This window comes from Coregonus lavaretus (assembly GCF_964263955.1).
Source record: "Coregonus lavaretus genome assembly, contig: HAP1_SCAFFOLD_2274, whole genome shotgun sequence".
In the NCBI taxonomy this organism is placed as follows: Eukaryota; Metazoa; Chordata; class Actinopteri; order Salmoniformes; family Salmonidae; genus Coregonus; species Coregonus lavaretus.
In genome coordinates, this window is record NW_028161296.1 from 4041 (window position 1) to 31035 (window position 26995).

A 26995-nucleotide genomic window follows, 5' to 3' on the forward strand; every position below is an offset into this window, starting at 1 on the left:
GCTGGAAATGACAGGCTACTTTGACCCTGTTAACAGACAGTAATTAGCCTAGGTCTGAGTGTACTATATGAACACTATGAGGAGGAAATGATAGTCCTAAAAAGCTTTCCAGTTTCACTGACTCCCCCAATGATGCGCATCACCGGTGATGTCCAATGCGCTCCTGACAAAAGCCTATCTCTCTCTCGTTTTACTTTCTAAAACAACACTCTTCGCTCAATAGGCCTATTTAGAAGTTGATTACATATTTGGTAGCCTACAGACAGTTTAATATTCTCTTTTCAGCAGGAGCCATTTGCTTTCCAACCTGTTTTCCCGTGATTGTATTTGAAATATTTCAGGCAACAATATTTCTAAAGGCCTGTTTTGGATGCATGCTGTTCACTGACAGATTTGCCACGTGTTCCCGACTGTAGGCAAGTCTTGTGATTGGGCTAAACTGCTTTAAAAGCAAATTTCTGCAGCATTAGTAAAGATGTGATCAATACATGTTGATGATTGCATTCCTGTGCTGTTTGTAACTACCCTGGTAGGTTGACTGATAACCTGAACCAGGTTGCAGCTCTAGTTACAGTTTAAAGCTTTGTCTTGAGTGGGCAGCCTGATGAAAGCCAGTCAATATTTAAATCACCCAGAAAATATACCTCTCTATTGACATCACATACATTATCGAGCATTTCACACATATTATCCAGATACTGACTGTTAGCACTTGGTGGTCTATAGCAGCTTCCCACCAGGAAGGCTTTAGGTGAGGCAGATGAACCTGTAGCCATATTACTCAACAGTATTTAACATGAGATCCTCTCTAACATGCTGACCACACCGCTCGCGCGCATGTTGATTTTGTCCACCCACACCAGACGCGATTAGGACACACAGGTTGAAATATCAAAACGAACTCTGAAACAACTATATTCATTTGGGGACAGGTCGAAAAGCATTAAACATTCATGGCAATTTAGCTAGCTAGCTTGCTGTTGCTAGCTGATTTCTCCTGGGATATAAACATTGGGTTGTTATTTTACCTGAAATGCACAAGGTCCTTCACTCCGACAATTAATCCACAGATAAAAGGGTAAACCGAGTTAGTTTCTAGTAATCGCTCCTCCTTCAGTCTTCTTCTTCTCCTTTGGACTTTATATTTCGGTTGGCAACCAACTTTAAGGTGCATTACCACCACCAACTGGACTGGAGTGTGGACCGCAGTTGATCTTTCAATCACCTACGTGGGTATATGCTCCTAAAAACCAATGAGGAGATGGGAGAGGCAGGACTTGCAGCGCGTCAAGCGTCACAAATAGAACCAAGTTCTATTTTAGCGCCTGGCTACGCAGACGCTCATTGACACGTACAAGCAGTGTGGGTGCAATGATTGAATAACATATATTTGTACATTTATTTTGTAATGCTTGCGCACGTGACCCGGTTGGTGTGATCAGCATGTAAGCTTTACAGGAATGTGGTTCTGAATATAAACGTTAAATCCTCCACCTTTGGCATTTCTGTATTTTCTGTAGATGTTATAACCATGTATTGCTACCACTGTATCATCAAAGGTATTATCTAAGTGAGTTTCAGAGATAGTCAGAATATGAATGTCATATGTTACTAGCAAATTATTGATTTCACAAACCTTGTTTGTTAAGCTACATATGTTAATGTGTGCTCCTGTAACACTTTTCTGGGATGCTTGATTGTTTTCATTGCTTTACTGGGAAGCTTAGCAGAAGTAGACATGCTCATGTTATTTATGGTAGTGCAGGGTGAGCTGCACACAGTGGACCTCCTACTAGGGCACACCACCTCAGTGCTAACAGTGTAACTCTGGTTCAAAGGCATATGTTTACTGCATACAATAGCTGTAGGTTCAGCAGAGGCATTCAGGGCAGTAAGAGGGACAAATTAGGTTACTTACATTGTGTCTTCCAACGCCCCTGGGATAATGTACATTTGCTGAAGCATTATGACAACTCAGCAACACAATGGTAGGGATTAACTGAGCTGGGCTTGGGTCATTGAAAAGCCAGTGTCTCAACGCAGCTTTATAATGCTGTGAAAGGATCCAGAAACCCAAATGATTTGGGTGGATCCCATCCTCCTTATAAAACAAGCTTTGTTTCCAGAAGTCATGAAAATTGTCAATAAATGTTACACCCACAGAGCTGCAATAGTCTCGTAGCCAGTTATGGAGGGCTAAAAGTCTGCTGAAAGTTCAATGCCACAATTTAGGGAGGGCACAGGGCCAGATATTATGGGGCGTTTGTTGGTGTCAAGCAGAGACCCAATCAGCTCTTTAAAATCCATCTTCAGCTGTTCTGAGCTGCCCTTCATAATGTCATTGAATCCCACATGATCTATGATAGACTCCACTGCCCAATACAACGGCTGGAGAAGGGGATAGAGAAACCCGCCCATTCCTAGCTCTCACACAATTATTGAACCATTCACGGGCCCAGGAGAAGCAGGATAACAGACGCTATCCGGCCCAACACCAATCAATATTTAGAATACCAGGCATGTTTTCACATTACGTTTTTTAGGGGGGGAGGAGAATTACAGAGGCGGCAACTTCAATTAACTCTGATTGCTTTTATTAGAATTTTTACATTGCAAACAGTGAAAATTATTTTTCATGCCACAAGAGGTACCGGATCCTGGCAAATGGGTTCCAGAACGAAACAGTCAAACTGAGAGGTGCCAGATACTGTTCCACAGTGGTGTAAAGGACTTCAGTAAAAATACTTTAAAGTACTAATTAAGTCGTTATTTTGGGCTATCTGTACTTTACTATTTATATTTTGACAACTTTGACTTTGCTACATTCCTAAAGAAAAGAATGGACTTTTTACTCCATACATTTTCCCTGACACCCAAAAGTTCTCTTTACATTTTGAATGCTTAGCAGGACAGGAATATTGTCTAATTCATGCACTTATCAAGAGAACATCTCTGGTCATCCCTACTGCCTCTGATCTGGTGGACTCACTAAACACACATGCTTCATTTGTAAAGGACTCTGAGTGTTGGAGTGTGCCCCTGGCTATCTGTAAATAAATAAAAACAAGAAAATGATGCCGTCTGGTTTGCTTAATATAAGGAATTTGAAATGATTTATACTTTTATTTTAAATACTTAAGTATATTTTAGCAATTACATTTACTTTTGAAACTTAACTATATTTAAAACCAAGTACTTTTAGACTTTTACTCAAGTAGTATTTTACTGGATGACTTTCACTTTTACTTGAGTCATTTTCTATTAATGTATCTTTACTTTTACTCCAGTATGACAGTTGGGATCTTTTTCCACCACTGTTGTTCCGGCAGGATCCGGCTCAAATTAAGCACTGATGTTTTCTACAGGTTTCCTCATGGTTCTATTTAAAGTCATGTTCTCAGAACATTAAGAAAAATCCCCAAAAACCCTGCAAGTAAACATTAGTAAAGTTCTAAGAATGTTATTTAAAAACATACATTCCGTTCTCAGCATCACCAAAACTCTCTCTATCCTCTATCTTGTTAAGTGTGTTCAGGTGTGTTGGCCACGCCCACTAATTGGCCACACCTGATCTCAATGAGTTCTTGTTTCCTTTGAAATGGGGTCTGTTTGAATAGACTAAAATGAACAGCTTTTTTCAGCTTTGCCACAACAGGCAACATTTTCACTTTCATTCTTAGAACGTTTAAAAAATCTTTCCATTTCACTTGTCAGGTTACTTATGGCTTCGTTTACAGAACCAATGGGAAACCAAAATTGTACGCTCCCACAACTTCCAAGGAACCAAATGTGCTAGCTGGGTCTCTCTCTCTCTCTCTCTCTCTCTCTCTCTCTCTCTGTCTCTCTCTCTCTCTCTCTCTCTCTCTCTCTCTCTCTCTCTCTCTCTCTCTCTCTCTCTCTCTCTCTCTCCCTGTATCTCACTTTCTCTCTCTGTATCTTTCTCTCGCTTCACTTTAGTACATTCTGTGTCATAATTGTCGATCCTTTATTATTTTACTGTTATGATGAGTACTGTACTATAATATTTAGCAGTGTTGGCAACAGGTATGATTCCTGTGTGTGTGTGTAGGGTTGTGAGTGGACAGAGAGTGACCCCATGCCTCTGAGTCCGGCTGCCGATGCTAAGCATGACCCCCCTGAACGTCCCCGGCAACCAGCCACTACCAACGGCAACCAGCCAGGTCCCGCCCTTGCCAGGGACGACGGGAGAACTTCCTCCCCAGATCCACCTGACGACGGCTCCAGAAACAGCATCGTCATCCGTATTGGCATCCCTGACCTGCAGCAGACGGTACACGCACAAACTCACACACACACACACACACACACGACAACTCTTAATACAAAATGGATTGATGAATTTACAGCTGTGTGTGTGTGTGTGTGTAGAAGTGTCTGCGGTTGGATCCCGAAGCAGCGGTGTGGAGCAGTAAGCAGCGTGTGTTAGTGACTCTAACACAGAGTCTGACTGATGTTCTAAACTACGGCCTGTTCCAACCGGCCTTCAACGGACGAGCTGGGAAGTTCCTAGACGAGGAACGACTGCTGAAAGACTACCCTCTACCCCCCATCACTCCTATTCCCTACCTAGAGGTACCCTCTACCCCCCATCACTCCTATTCCCTACCTAGAGGTACCCTCTACCCCCCATCCCTCCTATTCCCTACCTAGAGGTACCCTCTACCCCCATCACTCCTATTCCCTACCTAGAGGTACCCTCTACCCCATCACTCCTATTCCCTACCTAGAGGTACCCTCTACCCCCCATCACTCCTATTCCCTACCTAGAGGTACCCTCTACCCCCATCACTCCTATTCCCTACCTAGAGGTACCCTCTACCCCCATCACTCCTATTCCCTACCTAGAGGTACCCTCTACCCCCCATCACTCCTATTCCCTACCTAGAGGTACCCTCTACCCCCATCACTCCTATTCCCTACCTAGAGGTACCCTCTACCCCCCATCACTCCTATTCCCTACCTAGAGGTACCCTCTACCCCCCATCACTCCTATTCCCTACCTAGAGGTACCCTCTACCCCCCATCACTCCTATTCCCTACCTAGAGGTACCCTCTACCCCCCATCACTCCTATTCCCTACCTAGAGGTACCCTCTACCCCCATCACTCCTATTCCCTACCTAGATGTACCCTCTACCCCCCATCACTCCTATTCCCTACCTAGAGGTACCCTCTACCCCCCATCACTCCTATTCCCTACCTAGAGGTACCCTCTACCCCCCATCAATCCTATTCCCTACCTAGAGGTACCCTCTACCCCCCATCACTCCTATTCCATACCTAGAGGTACCCTCTATCCCCCATCACTCCTATTCCCTACCTAGAGGTACCCTCTACCCCCCATCACTCCTATTCCCTACCTAGAGGTACCCTCTACCCCCCATCACTCCTATTCCCTACCTAGAGGTACCCTCTACCCCCCATCACTCCTATTCCCTACCTAGAGGTACCCTCTACCCCCCATCACTCCTATTCCCTACCTAGAGGTACCCTCTACCCCATCACTCCTATTCCCTACCTAGAGGTACCCTCTACCCCCCATCACTCCTATTCCCTACCTAGAGGTACCCTCTACCCCCCATCACTCCTATTCCCTACCTAGAGGTACCCTCTACCCCCCATCACTCCTATTCCCTACCTAGAGGTACCCTCTACCCCCCATCACTCCTATTCCCTACCTAGAGGTACCCTCTACCCCCATCACTCCTATTCCCTACCTAGAGGTACCCTCTACCCCATCACTCCTATTCCCTACCTAGAGGTACCCTCTACCCCCCATCACTCCTATTCCCTACCTAGAGGTACCCTCTACCCCCCATCACTCCTATTCCCTACCTAGAGGTACCCTCTACCCCCCATCACTCCTATTCCCTACCTAGAGGTACCCTCTACCCCCCATCACTCCTATTCCCTACCTAGAGGTACCCTCTACCCCCATCACTCCTATTCCCTACCTAGAGGTACCCTCTACCCCCATCACTCCTATTCCCTACCTAGAGGTACCCTCTACCCCCATCACTCCTATTCCCTACCTAGAGGTACCCTCTACCCCCATCACTCCTATTCCCTACCTAGAGGTACCCTCTACCCCCCATCACTCCTATTCCCTACCTAGAGGTACCCTCTACCCCCCATCACTCCTATTCCCTACCTAGAGGTACCCTCTACCCCCCACCACTCCTATTCCCTACCTAGAGGTACCCTCTACCCCCCATCACTCCTATTCCCTACCTAGAGGTACCCTCTACCCCCCATCACTCCTATTCCCTACCTAGAGGTACCCTCTACCCCCCATCACTCCTATTCCATACCTAGAGGTACCCTCTACCCCCCATCACTCCTATTCCCTACCTAGAGGTACCCTCTACCCCCCATCACTCCTATTCCCTACCTAGAGGTACCCTCTACCCCCCATCACTCCTATTCCCTACCTAGAGGTACCCTCTACCCCCCATCACTCCTATTCCCTACCTAGAGGTACCATCTACCCCCCATCACTCCTATTCCCTACCTAGAGGTACCCTCTACCCCCCATCACTCCTATTCCCTACCTAGAGGTACCCTCTACCCCCCATCACTCCTATTCCCTACCTAGAGGTACCCTCTACCCCCATCACTCCTATTCCCTACCTAGAGGTACCCTCTACCCCCATCACTCCTATTCCCTACCTAGAGGTACCCTCTACCCCCCATCACTCCTATTCCCTACCTAGAGGTACCCTCTACCCCCCATCACTCCTATTCCCTACCTAGAGGTACCCTCTACCCCCCATCACTCCTATTCCCTACCTAGAGGTACCCTCTACCCCCCATCACTCCTATTCCCTACCTAGAGGTACCCTCTACCCCCCATCACTCCTATTCCCTACCTAGAGGTACCCTCTACCCCCCATCACTCCTATTCCCTACCTAGAGGTACCCTCTACCCCCCATCACTCCTATACCCTACCTAGAGGTACCCTCTACCCCCCATCACTCCTATTCCCTACCTAGAGGTACTCTCTACCCCCCATCACTCCTATTCCCTACCTAGAGGTACCCTCTACCCCCCATCACTCCTATTCCCTACCTAGAGGTACCCTCTACCCCCCATCACTCCTATTCCCTACCTAGAGGTACCCTCTACCCCCCATCACTCCTATTCCCTACCTAGAGGTACCCTCTACCCCCCATCACTCCTATTCCCTACCTAGAGGTACCCTCTACCCCCCATCACTCCTATTCCCTACCTAGAGGTACCCTCTACCCCCCATCACTCCTATTCCCTACCTAGAGGTACCCTCTACCCCCATCACTCCTATTCCCTACCTAGAGGTACCCTCTACCCCCCATCACTCCTATTCCCTACCTAGAGGTACCCTCTACCCCCCATCACTCCTATTCCCTACCTAGAGGTACCCTCTACCCCCCATCACTCCTATTCCCTACCTAGAGGTACCCTCTACCCCCCATCACTCCTATTCCCTACCTAGAGGTACCCTCTACCCCCCATCACTCCTATTCCCTACCTAGAGGTACCCTCTACCCCCATCACTCCTATTCCCTACCTAGAGGTACCCTCTACCCCCCCATCACTCCTATTCCCTACCTAGAGGTACCCTCTACCCCCCATCACTCCTATTCCCTACCTAGAGGTACCCTCTACCCCCATCACTCCTATTCCCTACCTAGAGGTACCCTCTACCCCAACACACCATACGTACACCCTACAACCTACACCCTAAACCATACATACACCCTACAACCTACACACTATACTCTATACCATACATACACCCTACACCCTACAACCTACACACTACACCATATACCATACATACACCCTACAACCTACACACTACACCCTATACCTTACATACACCCTACACACTACACACTACGCCCTATACCATACATACACCCTACACCCTACAACCTACACACTACGCCCTATACCATACATACACCCTACACACTACACCCTATACCATACATACACCCTACACCCTACACACTACGCTCTATACCATACATACACCCTACAACCTACACACTACGCTCTATACCATACATACACCCTACACCCTACACACTACGCCCTATACCATACATACACCCTACACCCTACACACTACGCCCTATACCATACATACACCCTACAACCTATACACCATGCCCTATACCATACATACACCCTACAACCTACACACTACGCCCTATACCATACATACAACCTACACACTACACCCTATACCATACATACACCCTACACCCTACATCCTACACACTACACCCTATACCATACATACAACCTACACACTACACCCTATACCATACATACACCCTACACCCTACACACTACGCCCTATACCATACATACACCCTACAACCTACACACTACGCCCTATACCATACATACAACCTACACACTACACCCTATACCATACATACACCCTACACCCTACATCCTACACACTACACCCTATACCATACATACACCCTACACCCTACACACTACACCCTATACCATACATACACCCTACAACCTACACACTACGCCCTATACCATACATACAACCTACACACTACGCCCTATACCATACATACACCCTACAACCTACACACTACACCCTATACCATACATACACCCTACACCCTACACACTACGCCCTATACCATACATACACCCTACACACTACACCCTATACCATACATACACCCTACAACCTACACACTACGCCCTATACCATACATACACCCTACACCCTACACACTACGCCCTATACCATACATACACCCTACAACTTACACACTATGCTCTATACCATACATACACCCTACACCCTACACACTACGCCCTATACCATACATACACCCTACAACCTACAACCTACACACTACACCCTATACCATACATACACCCTACACCCTACACACTATGCTCTTTTATTTATTTTTATTTCACCTTTATTTAACCAGGTAAGCCAGTTGAGAACAGGTTCTCATTTACAACTGCGACCTGGCCAAGATAAAGCAAAGTAGTGCGTTAAAAACAACACAGAGTTACATATGGGATAAACAACACATAAAGTCAAAAAATACAACAGAAAATATATATACAGTGTGTGCAAATGTAGCAAGTTATGGAGGTAAGGCAATAAATAGGCTATAGTGCAGAATAATTACAATAGTATTAACACTGGAATGCTAGATGTGCAAGAGATTATGTGCAAATAGAGATACTGGGGTGCAAAATACTAATAATACTAATAATAATAATAATAATAATAATAATAATAATAATAATACAAAAGAGCAAAATAAATAACAATATAGGGATGAGGTAGTTGGGTGGGCTAATTTCAGATGGGCTGTGTACAGGTGCAGTGATCGGTAAGCTGCTCTGACAACTGATGCTTAAAGTTATTGAGGGAGATAAGAGTCTCCAGCTTCAGAGATTTTTGCAATTTGTTCAAGTCATTGGCAGCAGAGAACTGGAAGGAATGGTGGCCAAAGGAGGTGTTGGCTTTGGGAATGACCAGAGAGATATACCTGCTGGAGCGCAGACTACGGGTGGGTGCTGCTATGGTGACCAATGAGCTAAGATAAGGCGGGGATTTGCCTAGCAGTGATTTATAGATGGCCTGGAGCCTGTGGGTTTGACGACGAACATGTGGTGAGGACCAGCCAACAAGAGCGTACAGGTCACAGTGGTGGGTAGTGTATGGGGCTTTGGAGACAAAACGGATGGCACTGTGATAGACTACATCCAATTTGCTGAGTAGAGTGTTGGAGGCTATTTTGTAAATGACATCGCCGAAGTCAAGGATCGGTAGGATAGTCAGTTTTACGAGGGCATGTTTGGCAGCATGAGTGAAGGAGGCTTTGTTGCGAAATAGGAAGCCGATTCTAGATTTAACTTTGGATTGGAGATTCTTTATGTGAGTCTGGAAGTTGAGTTTACAGTCTAACCAGACACCTAGATATTTGTAGTTGTCCACATACTCTAGGTCAGACCCGTCGAGAGTGGTGATTCTAGTCGGGTGGGCGGGTGCTAGCAGCGTTCGATTGAAAAGCATGCATTTAGTTTTACTAGTGTTTAAGAGCAGTTGAAGGCTACTGAAGGATTGTTGTATGGCATTGAAGCTCGTTTGGAGGTTTGTTAACACAGTGTCCAATGAAGGGCCAGATGTATACAAAATGGTGTCGTCTGCGTAGAGGTGGATCTGAGAGTCACCAGCAGCAAGAGCGACATCATTGATATACACGGAGAAAAGTGTCGGCCCAAGAATTGAACCCTGTGGCACCCCCATAGAGACTGCCATAGGTCCAGACAACAGGCCCTCCGATTTGACACACTGAACTCTATCTGAGAAGTAGTTGGTGAACCAGGCGAGGCAGTCATTTGAGAAACCAAGGCTATTTAGTCTGCCAATAAGAATGCGGTGGTTGACAGAGTCGAAAGCCTTGGCCAGGTCGATGAAGACGGCTGCACAGTACTGTCTATTATCAATCGCGGTTATAATATCGTTTAGGACCTTGAGCGTGGCTGAAGTGCACCCGCTCTATACCATACATACACCCTACACCCTACACACTACGCCCTATACCATACATACACCCTACACCCTACACACTACACCCTATACCATACATACACCCTACACCCTACACCCTATACCATACATACACCCTACAACCTACACACTACACCCTATACCATACATACACCCTACACCCTACGCCCTATACCATACATACACCCTACAACCTACACACTACGCCCTATACCATACATACACCCTACACACTACACACTACACCCTATACCATACATACACCCTACAACCTACACACTACGCCCTATACCATACATACACCCTACACACTACACACTACACCCTATACCATACATACACCCTACAACCTACACACTACGCCCTATACCATACATACACCCTACAACCTACACACTACACCCTATACCATACATACACCCTACAACCTACACACTATGCCCTATACCATACATACACCCTACACCCTACACACTATCCCCTATACCATACATACACCCTACAACCTACACACTATGCTCTATACCATACATACACCCTACACACTATGCTCTATACCATACATACACCCTACAACCTACACACTACACCCTATACCATACATACACCCTACAACCTACACACTACACCCTATACCATACATACACCCTACACCCTACACACTACGCCCTATACCATACATACACCCTACAACCTACACACTATGCCCTATACCATACATACACCCTACAACCTACAACCTACACACTACACCCTATACCATACATACACCCTACACCCTACATCCTACACACTACGCCATATACCATACATACACCCTACAACCTACACACTACACCCTATACCATGCATACACCCTACACCTTACAGCCTACACACTACACCCTATACCATACATACACCCTACAACCTACACACTACACCCTATACCATACATACACCCTACAACCTACACACTACACCCTATACCATACATACACCCTACACCCTACATCCTACACACTACGCCATATACCATACATACACCCTACAACCTACACACTATGCCCTATACCATACATACACCCTACACCCTACACACTACGCTCTATACCATACATACACCCTACAACCTACACACTACACCCTATACCATACATACACCCTACACCCTACAACCTACACACTACACCCTATACCATACATACACCCTACACCCTACAACCTACACACTACACCCTATACCATACACACACCCTACACACTACGCCCTATACCATACATACACCCTACACCCTACACACTACACCCTATACCATACATACACCCTACAACCTACACACTACGCCCTATACCATACATACACCCTACAACCTACACACTACACCCTATACCATACATACACCCTACAACCTACACACTATGCCCTATACCATACATACACCCTACACCCTACACACTATCCCCTATACCATACATACACCCTACAACCTACACACTATGCTCTATACCATACATACACCCTAAACACTATGCTCTATACCATACATACACCCTACAACCTACACACTACACCCTATACCATACATACACCCTACAACCTACACACTACACCCTATACCATACATACACCCTACACCCTACACACTACGCCCTATACCATACATACACCCTACAACCTACACACTATGCCCTATACCATACATACACCCTACAACCTACAACCTACACACTACACCCTATACCATACATACACCCTACACCCTACATCCTACACACTACGCCATATACCATACATACACCCTACAACCTACACACTACACCCTATACCATGCATACACCCTACACCTTACAGCCTACACACTACACCCTATACCATACATACACCCTACAACCTACACACTACACCCTATACCATACATACACCCTACAACCTACACACTACACCCTATACCATACATACACCCTACACCCTACATCCTACACACTACGCCATATACCATACATACACCCTACAACCTACACACTATGCCCTATACCATACATACACCCTACACCCTACACACTACGCTCTATACCATACATACACCCTACAACCTACACACTACACCCTATACCATACATACACCCTACACCCTACAACCTACACACTACACCCTATACCATACATACACCCTACACCCTACAACCTACACACTACACCCTATACCATACACACACCCTACACACTACGCCCTATACCATACATACACCCTACACCCTACACACTACACCCTATACCATACATACACCCTACACACTATGCTCTATACCATACATACACCCTACAACCTACACACTACACCCTATACCATACATACACCCTACAACCTACACACTACGCCCTATACCATACATACACCCTACAACCTACACACTACACCCTATACCATACATACACCCTACAACCTACACACTACACCCTATACCATACATACACCCTACAACCTACACACTACACCCTATACCATACATACACCCTACAACCTACAACCTACACACTATGCCCTATACCATACATACACCCTACAACCTACACACTACGCCCTATACCATACATACACCCTACAACCTACACACTACACCCTATACCATACATACACCCTACAACCTACACACTACACCCTATACCATACATACACCCTACAACCTACACACTACACCCTATACCATACATACACCCTACAACCTACAACCTACACACTATGCCCTATACCATACATACACCCTACAACCTACACACTACGCCCTATACCATACATACAACCTACAACCTACACACTACACCCTATACCATACATACACCCTACAACCTACACACTACACCCTATACCATACATACACCCTACAACCTACACACTACACCCTATACCATACATACACCCTACAACCTACACACTATGCCCTATACCATACATACACCCTACACCCTACAACCTACACACTATGCCCTATACCATACATACACCCTACAACCTACACACTACGCCCTATACCATACATACACCCTACACCCTACAACCTACACACTATGCCCTATACCATACATACACCCTACATCCTACACACTACACCCTATACCATACATACACCCTACAACCTACACACTACACCCTATACCATACATACACCCTACACCCTACACACTACACCCTATACCATACATACACCCTACAACCTACACACTATCCCCTATACCATACACACACCCTACACACTACACCCTATACCATACATACACCCTACACACTATGCTCTATACATTTACATTACATTTACATTTTAGTCATTTAGCAGACGCTCTTAACCAGAGCGACTTACAGGAGCAATTAGGGTTAAGTGCCTTGCTCAAGGGCACATTAACGTCAGTTAGCAGACGCTCTTAGCCAGAGCGACTCACAAATTGGTGCGTTCACCCTATAGCCAGTGGGATAACCACTTTACAATTTGGGGGGGGGGGGGGGGGGGTTAGAAGGAATACTTTATCCTATCCCAGGTATTCCTTAAAGAGGTGGGGTTTCAAATGTCTCCGGAAGGTGGTGAGTGACTCCGCTGTCCTGGCGTCGTGAGGGAGCTTGTTCCACCATTGGGGTGCCAGAGCAGCGAACAGTTTTGACTGGGCTGAGCGGGAGCTATGCTTCCGCAGAGGAAGGGGAGCCAGCAGGCCAGAGGTGGATGAACGCAATGTCCTCGTTTGGGTGTAGGGACTGATCAGAGCCTGAAGGTACAGAGGTGCCGTTCCCCTCACTGCTCCATAGGCAAGCACCATGGTCTTGTAGCGGATGCGAGCTTCAACTGGAAGCCAGTGGAGTGTGCGGAGGAGGGGGGTGACGTGAGAGAACTTGGGAAGGTCATACCATACATACACCCTACACACTACGCCCTATACCATACATACACCCTACAACCTACACACTACGCCCTATACCATACATACACCCTACACACTACACACTACACCCTATACCATACATACACCCTACAACCTACACACTACGCCCTATACCATACATACACCCTACAACCTACACACTACACCCTATACCATACATACACCCTACAACCTACACACTACGCCCTATACCATACATACACCCTACACACTACACACTACACCCTATACCATACATACACCCTAAAACCTACACACTACACCCTATACCATACATACACCCTACACACTACGCCCTATACCATACATACACCCTACACCCTACACACTACACCCTATACCATACATACACCCTACAACCTACACACTACGCCCTATACCATACATACACCCTACAACCTACACACTACACCCTATACCATACATACACCCTACAACTTACACACTATCCCCTATACCATACATACACCCTACAACCTACACACTATGCCCTATACCATACATACACCCTACACCCTACAACCTACACACTACACCCTATACCATACATACACCCTACACCCTACACACTACGCCCTATACCATACATACACCCTACAACCTACACACTACACCCTATACCATACATACACCCTACAACCTACACACTACACCCTATACCATACATACACCCTACAACTTACACACTATCCCCTATACCATACATACACCCTACACCCTACAACCTACACCCTATACCATACATACACCCTACAACCTACTAACTACACCCTATACCATACATACACCCTACAACTTACACACTATCCCCTATAACATACATACACCCTATAACATACATACACCCACTGGGGTTCTCTGCCTCTAACCCTGTTACAGGGGCTGAGTCACTGGCTTGCTGGTGCTCTTTCATGCCGTCCCTAGGAGGGGTGCGTCACTTGAGTGGGTTGAGTTACTGACGTGATCTTCCTGTCTGGGTTGGCGCCCCCCCTTGGTTTGTGCTGTGGTGGAGACCTCTGTGGGCTATACTCGGCCTTGTCTCAGGATTGTAAGTTGGTGGTTGAGGATATCCCTCTAGTGGTGCGGGGGCTGTGCTTTGGCAGAGTGGGTGGGGTTATATCCTTCCTGTTTGGCCCTGTCCGGGGGTTTCTTCGGATGGGGCCACAGTGTCTCCGGACCGCTCCTGTCTCAGCCTCCAGTATTTATGCTGCAGTAGTTTATGTGTCGGGGGGCTGGGGTTAGTTGGTTATACCTGGAGTACTTCTCCTGTCTTATCCAGTGTCCTGTGTGAATTTAAGTATGCTCTCTCTAATTCTCTCGTTCTCTCTTTCTCTCTGAGAACCTGAGCCCTAGGACCATACGTCAGGACTACCGGGCATGCTGACACCTTGCTGTCCCCAGTCCGCCTGGCCTTGCTGCTATTCCAGTTTCAACTGTTCTGCCTGCGGTTACGAAACCCCTACCTGTCCCAGACCTGCTGTTTTCAACTCTTAATGATCGGCTATGAAAAGCCAACTGAGAGACCTGAGCCCTAGGACCATACGTCGGGACTACCGGCCGTGGTGACTCCTTGCTGTCCCCAGTCCGCCTGGCCTTGCTGCTATTCCAGTTTCAACTGTTCTGCCTGCGGTTATGGAACCCCTACCTGTCCCAGACCTGCTGTTTTCAACTCTTAATGATCGGCTATGAAAAGCCAACTGAGATTTATTCCTGATTATTATTTGACCATGCTTGTCACTTATGAACATTTTTGAACATCTTGGCATGGTTCTGTTATAATCTCCACCCGGCACAGCCAGAAGAGGACTGGCCACCCCTCATAGCCTGGTTCCTCTCTAGGTTTCTTCCTAGGTTTTGGCCTTTCTAGGGAGTTTTTCCTAGCCACCGTGCTTCTACACCTGCATTACTAGCTGTTTGGGGTTTTAGGCTGGGTTTCTGTACAGCACTTCGAGATATTAGCTGATGTACGAAGGGCTATATAAAATAAAATTGATTGATTGATTGATTACAACCTACACACTATGCTCTATACCATACATACACCCTACACACTACGCCCTATAACATACATACACCCTACACCCTACACACTACACCCTATACCATACATACACCCTACACACTACACCCTATACCATACATACACCCTACACCCTACAACCTACACACTATGCTCTATACCATACATACACCCTACAACCTACACACTACGCCCTATACCATACATACACCCTACACCCTACACACTATGCTCTATACCATACATACACCCTACAACCTACACACTACACCCTATACCATACATACACCCTACAACCTACACACTACACCCTATACCATACATACACCCTACAACCTACACACTATGCTCTATACCATACATACACCCTACAACCTACACACTATGCCCTATACCATACATACACCCTACAACCTACACACTACACCCTATACCATACATACACCCTACAACCTACACACTACACCCTATACCATACATACACCCTACAACCTACACACTACGCCCTATACCATACATACACCCTACACACTACGCCCTATACCATACATACACCCTACAATCTACACACTACACCCTATACCATACATACACCCTACACACTACGCCCTATAACATACATACACCCTACAACCTACACACTATGCCCTATACCATACATACACCCTACAACCTACACACTACGCCCTATACCATACATACACCCTACACCCTACAACCTACACACTATGCCCTATACCATACATACACCCTACATCCTACACACTACACCCTATACCATACATACACCCTACAACCTACACACTACACCCTATACCATACATACACCCTACACCCTACACACTACACCCTATACCATACATACACCCTACAACCTACACACTATCCCCTATACCATACACACACCCTACACACTACACCCTATACCATACATACACCCTACACACTATGCTCTATACCATACATACACCCTACACACTACGCCCTATACCATACATACACCCTACAACCTACACACTACGCCCTATACCATACATACACCCTACACACTACACACTACACCCTATACCATACATACACCCTACAACCTACACACTACGCCCTATACCATACATACACCCTACAACCTACACACTACACCCTATACCATACATACACCCTACAACCTACACACTACGCCCTATACCATACATACACCCTACACACTACACACTACACCCTATACCATACATACACCCTACAACCTACACACTACACCCTATACCATACATACACCCTACACACTACGCCCTATACCATACATACACCCTACACCCTACACACTACGCCCTATACCATACATACACCCTACAACCTACACACTACACCCTATACCATACATACACCCTACAACCTACACACTACACCCTATACCATACATACACCCTACAACCTACACACTATCCCCTATACCATACATACACCCTACAACCTATACACTATGCTCTATACCATACATACACCCTACACACTACGCCCTATAACATACATACACCCTACACCCTACACACTACACCCTATACCATACATACACCCTACACACTACACCCTATACCATACATACACCCTACAACCTACACACTACACCCTATACCATACATACACCCTACAACTTACACACTATCCCCTATACCATACATACACCCTACACCCTACAACCTACACCCTATACCATACATACACCCTACAACCTACTAACTACACCCTATACCATACATACACCCTACAACTTACACACTATCCCCTATACCATACATACACCCTACAACCTACACACTATGCTCTATACCATACATACACCCTACACACTACGCCCTATAACATACATACACCCTACACCCTACACACTACACCCTATACCATACATACACCCTACACACTACACCCTATACCATACATACACCCTACAACCTACACACTATGCTCTATACCATACATACACCCTACACCCTACACACTACACCCTATACCATACATACACCCTACACCCTACACACTACACCTTATACCATACATACACCCTACACCCTACAACCTACACACTATGCCCTATACCATACATACACCCTACAACCTACACACTACACCCTATACCATACATACACCCTACACCCTACACACTACACCCTATACCATACATACACCCTACACCCTACAACCTACACACTATGCTCTATACCATACATACACCCTACAACCTACACACTACGCCCTATACCATACATACACCCTACAACCTACACACTACACCCTATACCATACATACACCCTACAACCTACACACTATGCTCTATACCATACATACACCCTACACCCTACACACTATGCTCTATACCATACATACACCCTACAACCTACACACTACACCCTATACCATACATACACCCTACAACCTACACACTACACCCTATACCATACATACACCCTACAACCTACACACTATGCTCTATACCATACATACAGCCTACAACCTACACACTATGCCCTATAACATACATACACCCTACAACCTACACACTACACCCTATGCCATACATACACCCTACAACCTACACACTACGCCCTATACCATACATACACCCTACAACCTACACACTACGCCCTATACCATACATACACCCTACACACTACGCCCTATACCATACATACACCCTACAACCTACACACTACACCCTATACCATACATACACCCTACACCCTACACACTACACCCTATACCATACATACACCCTACAACCTACACACTACGCCCTATACCATACATACACCCTACAACCTACACACTACACCCTATACCATACATACACCCTACAACTTACACACTATCCCCTATACCATACATACACCCTACAACCTACACACTATGCCCTATACCATACATACACCCTACACCCTACAACCTACACACTACACCCTATACCATACATACACCCTACACCCTACACACTACGCCCTATACCATACATACACCCTACAACCTACACACTACACCCTATACCATACATACACCCTACAACCTACACACTACACCCTATACCATACATACACCCTACAACTTACACACTATCCCCTATACCATACATACACCCTACACCCTACAACCTACACCCTATACCATACATACACCCTACAACCTACTAACTACACCCTATACCATACATACACCCTACAACTTACACACTATCCCCTATAACATACATACACCCTATAACATACATACACCCACTGGGGTTCTCTGCCTCTAACCCTGTTACAGGGGCTGAGTCACTGGCTTGCTGGTGCTCTTTCATGCCGTCCCTAGGAGGGGTGCGTCACTTGAGTGGGTTGAGTTACTGACGTGATCTTCCTGTCTGGGTTGGCGCCCCCCCTTGGTTTGTGCTGTGGTGGAGACCTCTGTGGGCTATACTCGGCCTTGTCTCAGGATTGTAAGTTGGTGGTTGAGGATATCCCTCTAGTGGTGCGGGGGCTGTGCTTTGGCAGAGTGGGTGGGGTTATATCCTTCCTGTTTGGCCCTGTCCGGGGGTTTCTTCGGATGGGGCCACAGTGTCTCCGGACCGCTCCTGTCTCAGCCTCCAGTATTTATGCTGCAGTAGTTTATGTGTCGGGGGGCTGGGGTTAGTTGGTTATACCTGGAGTACTTCTCCTGTCTTATCCAGTGTCCTGTGTGAATTTAAGTATGCTCTCTCTAATTCTCTCGTTCTCTCTTTCTCTCTGAGAACCTGAGCCCTAGGACCATACGTCAGGACTACCGGGCATGCTGACACCTTGCTGTCCCCAGTCCGCCTGGCCTTGCTGCTATTCCAGTTTCAACTGTTCTGCCTGCGGTTACGAAACCCCTACCTGTCCCAGACCTGCTGTTTTCAACTCTTAATGATCGGCTATGAAAAGCCAACTGAGAGACCTGAGCCCTAGGACCATACGTCGGGACTACCGGCCGTGGTGACTCCTTGCTGTCCCCAGTCCGCCTGGCCTTGCTGCTATTCCAGTTTCAACTGTTCTGCCTGCGGTTATGGAACCCCTACCTGTCCCAGACCTGCTGTTTTCAACTCTTAATGATCGGCTATGAAAAGCCAACTGAGATTTATTCCTGATTATTATTTGACCATGCTTGTCACTTATGAACATTTTTGAACATCTTGGCATGGTTCTGTTATAATCTCCACCCGGCACAGCCAGAAGAGGACTGGCCACCCCTCATAGCCTGGTTCCTCTCTAGGTTTCTTCCTAGGTTTTGGCCTTTCTAGGGAGTTTTTCCTAGCCACCGTGCTTCTACACCTGCATTACTAGCTGTTTGGGGTTTTAGGCTGGGTTTCTGTACAGCACTTCGAGATATTAGCTGATGTACGAAGGGCTATATAAAATAAAATTGATTGATTGATTGATTACAACCTACACACTATGCTCTATACCATACATACACCCTACACACTACGCCCTATAACATACATACACCCTACACCCTACACACTACACCCTATACCATACATACACCCTACACACTACACCCTATACCATACATACACCCTACACCCTACAACCTACACACTATGCTCTATACCATACATACACCCTACAACCTACACACTACGCCCTATACCATACATACACCCTACACCCTACACACTATGCTCTATACCATACATACACCCTACAACCTACACACTACACCCTATACCATACATACACCCTACAACCTACACACTACACCCTATACCATACATACACCCTACAACCTACACACTATGCTCTATACCATACATACACCCTACAACCTACACACTATGCCCTATACCATACATACACCCTACAACCTACACACTACACCCTATACCATACATACACCCTACAACCTACACACTACACCCTATACCATACATACACCCTACAACCTACACACTACGCCCTATACCATACATACACCCTACACACTACGCCCTATACCATACATACACCCTACAACCTACACACTACACCCTATACCATACATACACCCTACACACTACGCCCTATAACATACATACACCCTACAACCTACACACTATGCCCTATACCATACATACACCCTACAACCTACACACTACGCCCTATACCATACATACACCCTACACCCTACAACCTACACACTATGCCCTATACCATACATACACCCTACATCCTACACACTACACCCTATACCATACATACACCCTACAACCTACACACTACACCCTATACCATACATACACCCTACACCCTACACACTACACCCTATACCATACATACACCCTACAACCTACACACTATCCCCTATACCATACACACACCCTACACACTACACCCTATACCATACATACACCCTACACACTATGCTCTATACCATACATACACCCTACACACTACGCCCTATACCATACATACACCCTACAACCTACACACTACGCCCTATACCATACATACACCCTACACACTACACACTACACCCTATACCATACATACACCCTACAACCTACACACTACGCCCTATACCATACATACACCCTACAACCTACACACTACACCCTATACCATACATACACCCTACAACCTACACACTACGCCCTATACCATACATACACCCTACACACTACACACTACACCCTATACCATACATACACCCTACAACCTACACACTACACCCTATACCATACATACACCCTACACACTACGCCCTATACCATACATACACCCTACACCCTACACACTACGCCCTATACCATACATACACCCTACAACCTACACACTACACCCTATACCATACATACACCCTACAACCTACACACTACACCCTATACCATACATACACCCTACAACCTACACACTATCCCCTATACCATACATACACCCTACAACCTATACACTATGCTCTATACCATACATACACCCTACACACTACGCCCTATAACATACATACACCCTACACCCTACACACTACACCCTATACCATACATACACCCTACACACTACACCCTATACCATACATACACCCTACAACCTACACACTACACCCTATACCATACATACACCCTACAACTTACACACTATCCCCTATACCATACATACACCCTACACCCTACAACCTACACCCTATACCATACATACACCCTACAACCTACTAACTACACCCTATACCATACATACACCCTACAACTTACACACTATCCCCTATACCATACATACACCCTACAACCTACACACTATGCTCTATACCATACATACACCCTACACACTACGCCCTATAACATACATACACCCTACACCCTACACACTACACCCTATACCATACATACACCCTACACACTACACCCTATACCATACATACACCCTACAACCTACACACTATGCTCTATACCATACATACACCCTACACCCTACACACTACACCCTATACCATACATACACCCTACACCCTACACACTACACCTTATACCATACATACACCCTACACCCTACAACCTACACACTATGCCCTATACCATACATACACCCTACAACCTACACACTACACCCTATACCATACATACACCCTACACCCTACACACTACACCCTATACCATACATACACCCTACACCCTACAACCTACACACTATGCTCTATACCATACATACACCCTACAACCTACACACTACGCCCTATACCATACATACACCCTACAACCTACACACTACACCCTATACCATACATACACCCTACAACCTACACACTATGCTCTATACCATACATACACCCTACACCCTACACACTATGCTCTATACCATACATACACCCTACAACCTACACACTACACCCTATACCATACATACACCCTACAACCTACACACTACACCCTATACCATACATACACCCTACAACCTACACACTATGCTCTATACCATACATACAGCCTACAACCTACACACTATGCCCTATAACATACATACACCCTACAACATACACACTACACCCTATGCCATACATACACCCTACAACCTACACACTACGCCCTATACCATACATACACCCTACAACCTACACACTACGCCCTATACCATACATACACCCTACACACTACGCCCTATACCATACATACACCCTACAACCTACACACTACACCCTATACCATACATACACCCTACACACTACGCCCTATAACATACATACACCCTACAACCTATACACTATGCTCTATACCATACATACACCCTACACACTACGCCCTATAACATACATACACCCTACACCCTACACACTACACCCTATACCATACATACACCCTACAACCTACACACTACACCCTATACCATACATACACCCTACACACTACACCCTATACCATACATACACCCTACAACCTACACACTATGCTCTATACCATACATACACCCTACACCCTACACACTACACCCTATACCATACATACACCCTACAACCTACACACTATGCCCTATACCATACATACACCCTAAAACCTACACACTACACCCTATACCATACATACACCCTACAACCTACACACTACACCCTATACCATACATACACCCTACAACCTACACACTACGCCCTATACCATACATACACCCTACAACCTACACACTATGCCCTATACCATACATACACCCTACAACCTACACACTATGCCCTATACCATACATACACCCTACAACCTACACACTACACCCTATACCATACATACACCCTACAACCTACACACTACACCCTATACCATACATACACCCTACAACCTACACACTACACCCTATACCATACATACACCCTATAACCTACACACTACACCCTATACCATACATACACCCTACACCCTACACACTACACCCTATACCATACATACACCCTACAACCTACACACTACACCCTATAACATACATACACCCTACAACCTACACACTACACCCTATACCATACATACACCCTACAACCTACACACTACACCCTATACCATACATACACCCTACAACCTACACACTATGCTCTATACCATACATACACCCTACAACCTACACACTATGCCCTATACCATACATACACCCTACAACCTACACACTACACCCTATACCATACATACACCCTACAACCTACACACTACGCCCTATACCATACATACACCCTACAACCTACACACTACGCCCTATACCATACATACACCCTACACACTACGCCCTATACCATACATACACCCTACAACCTACACACTACACCCTATACCATACATACACCCTACACACTACGCCCTATAACATACATACACCCTACAACCTATACACTATGCTCTATACCATACATACACCCTACACACTACGCCCTATAACATACATACACCCTACACCCTACACACTACACCCTATACCATACATACACCCTACAACCTACACACTACACCCTATACCATACATACACCCTACACACTACACCCTATACCATACATACACCCTACAACCTACACACTATGCTCTATACCATACATACACCCTACACCCTACACACTACACCCTATACCATACATACACCCTACAACCTACACACTATGCCCTATACCATACATACACCCTACAACCTACACACTACACCCTATACCATACATACACCCTACAACCTACACACTACACCCTATACCATACATACACCCTACAACCTACACACTACGCCCTATACCATACATACACCCTACAACCTACACACTATGCCCTATACCATACATACACCCTACAACCTACACACTATGCCCTATACCATACATACACCCTACAACCTACACACTACACCCTATACCATACATACACCCTACAACCTACACACTACACCCTATACCATACATACACCCTACAACCTACACACTACACCCTATACCATACATACACCCTATAACCTACACACTACACCCTATACCATACATACACCCTACACCCTACACACTACACCCTATACCATACATACACCCTACAACCTACACACTACACCCTATACCATACATACACCCTACAACCTACACACTACACCCTATACCATACATACACCCTACAACCTACACACTACGCCCTATACCATATATACACCCTACAACCTACACACTATGCCCTATACCATACATACACCCTACAACCTACACACTACGCCCTATACCATACATACACCCTACACCCTACACACTACGCCCTATACCATACATACACCCTACAACCTACACACTACACCCTATACCATACATACACCCCACAACCTATACACTATGCTCTATACCATACATACACCCTACACCCTACACACTACACCCTATACCATACATACACCCTACACACACCAAACCAAAAACTATAAATGTTGAAACTGTTAAAAAAAATCACTAATTTGGTTGTTTGTGTTTGTGTGGCTGTTTGTGTTTGTTTGTGTGTGGCTGTTTGTGTGTGTGTGTGTGTGTGTGTGTGTGGCTGTTTGTGTGTGTGTGTGTTTGTGTGTGTGTGTGTGTGTGTGTGTGTGTGTGTGTGTGTGTGTGTGTGTGTGTGTGTGTGTGTTTGTGTGTGTGTGTGTGTGTGTGTGTGTGTGTGAGTCATTGTAGTTTCGCTATAAGAGGCGTGTTTACACTCAGAGCTATGTGGACGACAAGCAGCTAGCAAAGCTCCATACCAAGGTAAGACCATACACACACGTGCCAGCCCCACTCTCGCTCTCCCTCTCCTTTCTCTGTCTCTCAAGCCAACCTTTATAAGTTGATGGAGTATGTATCTGTTTCTCAGGCCAACCTAAAGAAGTTTATGGAGTATGTCTACCAGCGCAACGTTGACAAAGTCTCCAGGTTCTTGGAGAAAGGCCTTGATCCTAATTTTCATGATGCTGACACAGGAGGTGAGGAAACACACACACACACAGAACCACACACTGAATTATGTCCATCACTCATCACTAAGCCTCAGTGTTTTTATAGCTGAAAGTGTGTGTGTGTGTGTGTGTGTGTGTGTATAGAATGCCCCCTAACCCTGGCGGTACAGCTAGAGGGCAGTGCAGAACTGATTAAAATTCTGAGGAGTGGAGGAGCTCACCTGGACTTCAGGACTAGAGACGGAATCACAGCGCTGCACAGAGCTGTTCTCTCTAGGAACCACACAGCACTCACAGTGAGTACGCCACACAGCACTCATAGTGAGTACGCACACACACATGCATACACACCCCTGTGTGTTTTTGTTTTAAGCGTAATGTGTGTGTTGCAGACTGTGCTGGCCCTGGGTGCGTCTCCAGACTATAGGGACAGTCGTGGGTTAACTCCTTTGTACCACTGTGCCATGGTGGGGGGAGACCCGTACTGCTGTGAACTGCTGTTACATGAACACGCTGTCATAGGCAGCACCGACGAGAATGGCTGGCAGGAGATACACCAGGTAACACACACACCAAGGTTATTATAGTTCTGTTGTTATTTCTATTAGTTCATATTTTGATTTG

General features: G+C 45.8%; 1 protein-coding gene across 1 annotated transcript in view; it reads left to right on the top strand.

Moving 5' to 3' along the window:
* Window positions 1–4075: 4075 nt before the first annotated feature.
* The window catches only part of LOC311120844 (SH3 and multiple ankyrin repeat domains protein 3-like), a gene marked incomplete at its 3' end in the record, with an annotated part of 63290 nt that continues 40370 nt past the window's right edge, over window positions 4076–26995 (top strand). The window contains exons 1-6 of the mRNA XM_084195406.1: window positions 4076–4291; window positions 4390–4593; window positions 26112–26183; window positions 26290–26398; window positions 26516–26667; window positions 26764–26931. Coding sequence (XP_084051532.1) covers window positions 4097–4291; window positions 4390–4593; window positions 26112–26183; window positions 26290–26398; window positions 26516–26667; window positions 26764–26931 — 900 coding nt within the window. The 5' untranslated portion in view covers window positions 4076–4096. The remainder of the gene's footprint in view (window positions 4292–4389; window positions 4594–26111; window positions 26184–26289; window positions 26399–26515; window positions 26668–26763; window positions 26932–26995) is intronic.